This window comes from Echinops telfairi, unplaced genomic scaffold (assembly GCF_000313985.2).
Source record: "Echinops telfairi isolate 266 unplaced genomic scaffold, ASM31398v2 ScPeMD7_7468;HRSCAF=8506_0, whole genome shotgun sequence".
In the NCBI taxonomy this organism is placed as follows: Eukaryota; Metazoa; Chordata; class Mammalia; order Afrosoricida; family Tenrecidae; genus Echinops; species Echinops telfairi.
The window spans coordinates 99351981-99354421 of NW_022111369.1; the positions used below are offsets into that span (position 1 = coordinate 99351981).

The 2441-nt window shown below is 47.4% G+C and overlaps 1 protein-coding gene across 1 annotated transcript in view; it reads left to right on the top strand.

The window, feature by feature from the left end:
• The window catches only part of LOC101653668 (adhesion G protein-coupled receptor A3), a gene marked incomplete at its 3' end in the record, with an annotated part of 35889 nt that extends 33840 nt beyond the window's left edge, over nt 1–2049 (top strand). Inside the window, exon 10 of the mRNA XM_030888572.1 lies at nt 1888–2049. Within this exon, the coding sequence (XP_030744432.1) occupies nt 1888–2049 (162 nt within the window). The remainder of the gene's footprint in view (nt 1–1887) is intronic.
• Nucleotides 2050–2441: the final 392 nt, after the last annotated feature.

The following is a 2441-nucleotide window of genomic DNA, read 5'->3' on the forward strand; positions in this document are numbered from 1 at the left end:
GGGGAGAGGAAAAGGTCGATGGAGGTAGAGGACACCTCATGTTCAAAGACACCAAGGGATGAGGTGACAGGAGTTGGACAAGGGAAAATTTTGAGCATGCCAGAGACTGTACTGAGATTGACAAAAAACCAAAAACCAAAACAGGTAGTGAGTATTTATTCCATCCTAGTGATCTGTTGCTATTACAACAAATACCACAAGTGGGTATGTTAAGAACCATAAATTTATTTTCTCACACTGTTGGTTGGCGCTGTCTAGTCAGTTCCAACTTATCCTGACCTGATGTACAACAGAAGGAAGCACTGTCCAGTCTCGTGACATCATCACCATTGGTCCTTTGTTTGAGCCCATTGTCACAACTCTGGTCCAGGGTTTTCCCCTTTTAGCTGCCCCTCCACTTTACCGAGCCTGAAGACCTCCCGGGACTGCATGCTCCTGGTATCCTGTTCAAAGTGTGTCAGACAAAGTCTTGCCATCCTTGTCTCTGAGGATCAATCAGGCCATCTTTCTTCCAAGTGAGGAGAGTATGGTAATTAGGTGCCATCGGGTCTGCTCTGATCCATAGCGACCGTGTGCACAATAGAAACACGGCACGGCCCTGTGCATCCTCACAATTGGTCCTCCGTCTGAGCCCACGTGTCCATCCATCTCATTGAGGGTCTTCCTCTTTTTCATTGCCCTTCCACTTCACCAAACAGGATGTCCTTTCCTGACAAGACACCCAAAGTATACGAGACAAAGCCTTGCCTTCCTTGCCCCTAAGGAGCACTCTTGCTTCACTTCTTGCAGTGGGACCAGGAGCCCAGATTCAGACTTTTGTCTTTGGTTCTATCAGCTTCTATACAGTACTTTATATAATTCTCCACTCAGAAATCTTACTGCTTTAACATAACAAAGCAAACCCAGTCCCACCTGGGGCTCTAACCACAGGTGTTTGAAAACGAAGTTGATTCCAATTCCTACTGACTGTAGAGGGTACCGTAGAACAGCCCCATTCATAGCCTCCTTTTCAGTCTTTGGGCCTGTGCTCAGGAGAGCTCAGTTCCTGGAAGAGAGCATCGTGTTGGAGAGAGTGAAAAGGAGGAAGAGCCTCAAGAGGACGGACTGACACAGTGGCTGAAACAGTGGGCTCCGACGTAACAGTTGTGTGGCTGACTTCGTATCCCCTTCCGTTGTGCATTGTATTGCTTGGATTTGGGACAGAGTAGCGGCATTGAACCAGAACAACGCAATCTTTATGGCATCCGCTTGTCCAGGCTTTCTCAGTGGAGTGATTGGTGGGTTCAAACTGCTGACCTTCTTGTCAGTTCACCACTTAACTCATTGTGCCACCAGGGCTCCTAATCATAGGTAGAGAGATGAGGATCAGTCACATATATTTGAGGGCAACACCATTCAACCTCAGAAATTTTTTTTCTTAAAAAAAAAATTAATAGCAACGAGAGCTAAATTGCTAGCTAATGCAACACCTTTTTCATGATAAGTGTTTCTATCTTCACGAAACACACACACACACCGCACCATACCACACCACCTATATCCATTCTAGCTACTTTAAAAAAAATGTCCAGGCTAGGCTGATATATTAGTTTTGATAGGATCCAACATTTTTGTGTTCCTTGTCACTACGTTTGATTGCCTGTCTTGCTTCTGCTTGCAATACTACATGAGTCTCTTCTTCAATGACTTGGCGACATGGAGCTACATAGCACCAAACGATCATAATTGAATGCAAGGCTCCATCTGGGTGCCTATGAATGAGGAATGGAAGTGTCTGTTGAATTTTCTTGGGAAGAATGAGAGTCAAGGCCAAAGTCGGCAGATCACCAGGATCCCGGTGACACAAATAGCCCATGCTTGCTTTAAAGACCTCCCTCTTTTCGCCAGCTCGGCGACGTGATGGTCGACATTGCGAGTAACATCATGTTGGCTGACGAGCGAGTCCTGTGGCTGGCTCAGCGGGAAGCGAGAGCCTGCAGTAGAATCGTTCAGTGTCTGCAGCGGATCGCCACCTACCGCCTGGCCAACGGAGCTCACGTTTACTCTACAGTAAGTGCACTGGGATGATACAAGTGCATTGGTGGATGGGTGGGGGGAACGCAAGGAGCCCCGCTGGCATGGTTGGTTATTTGTTGGGCTACCAACACACAAGGTCAGTAGTTTGAACCCACTGGCCACCCCAAGAGTGAAAGATGAGGCTGTCTTTTCCTATAAAGATGTACAGCCTTGGAAACCTACAGGGGCTCTTCTACTCTGTGCAGTAGGATCACTATGAGACAGAATCTACTCAATGGCAATGAGTTTAGGTTGGGTTGGGTGGCACACATGGTTAAGCACTTGCACGAGCTGGAAGACAGGCAGCTCAAACGCACCCAGAGAGAATGCTTTGGAAGTAAGGCCTGGCAGTCTGCCTCCAAAAGGTCCCGCCTTGAAATTCCATG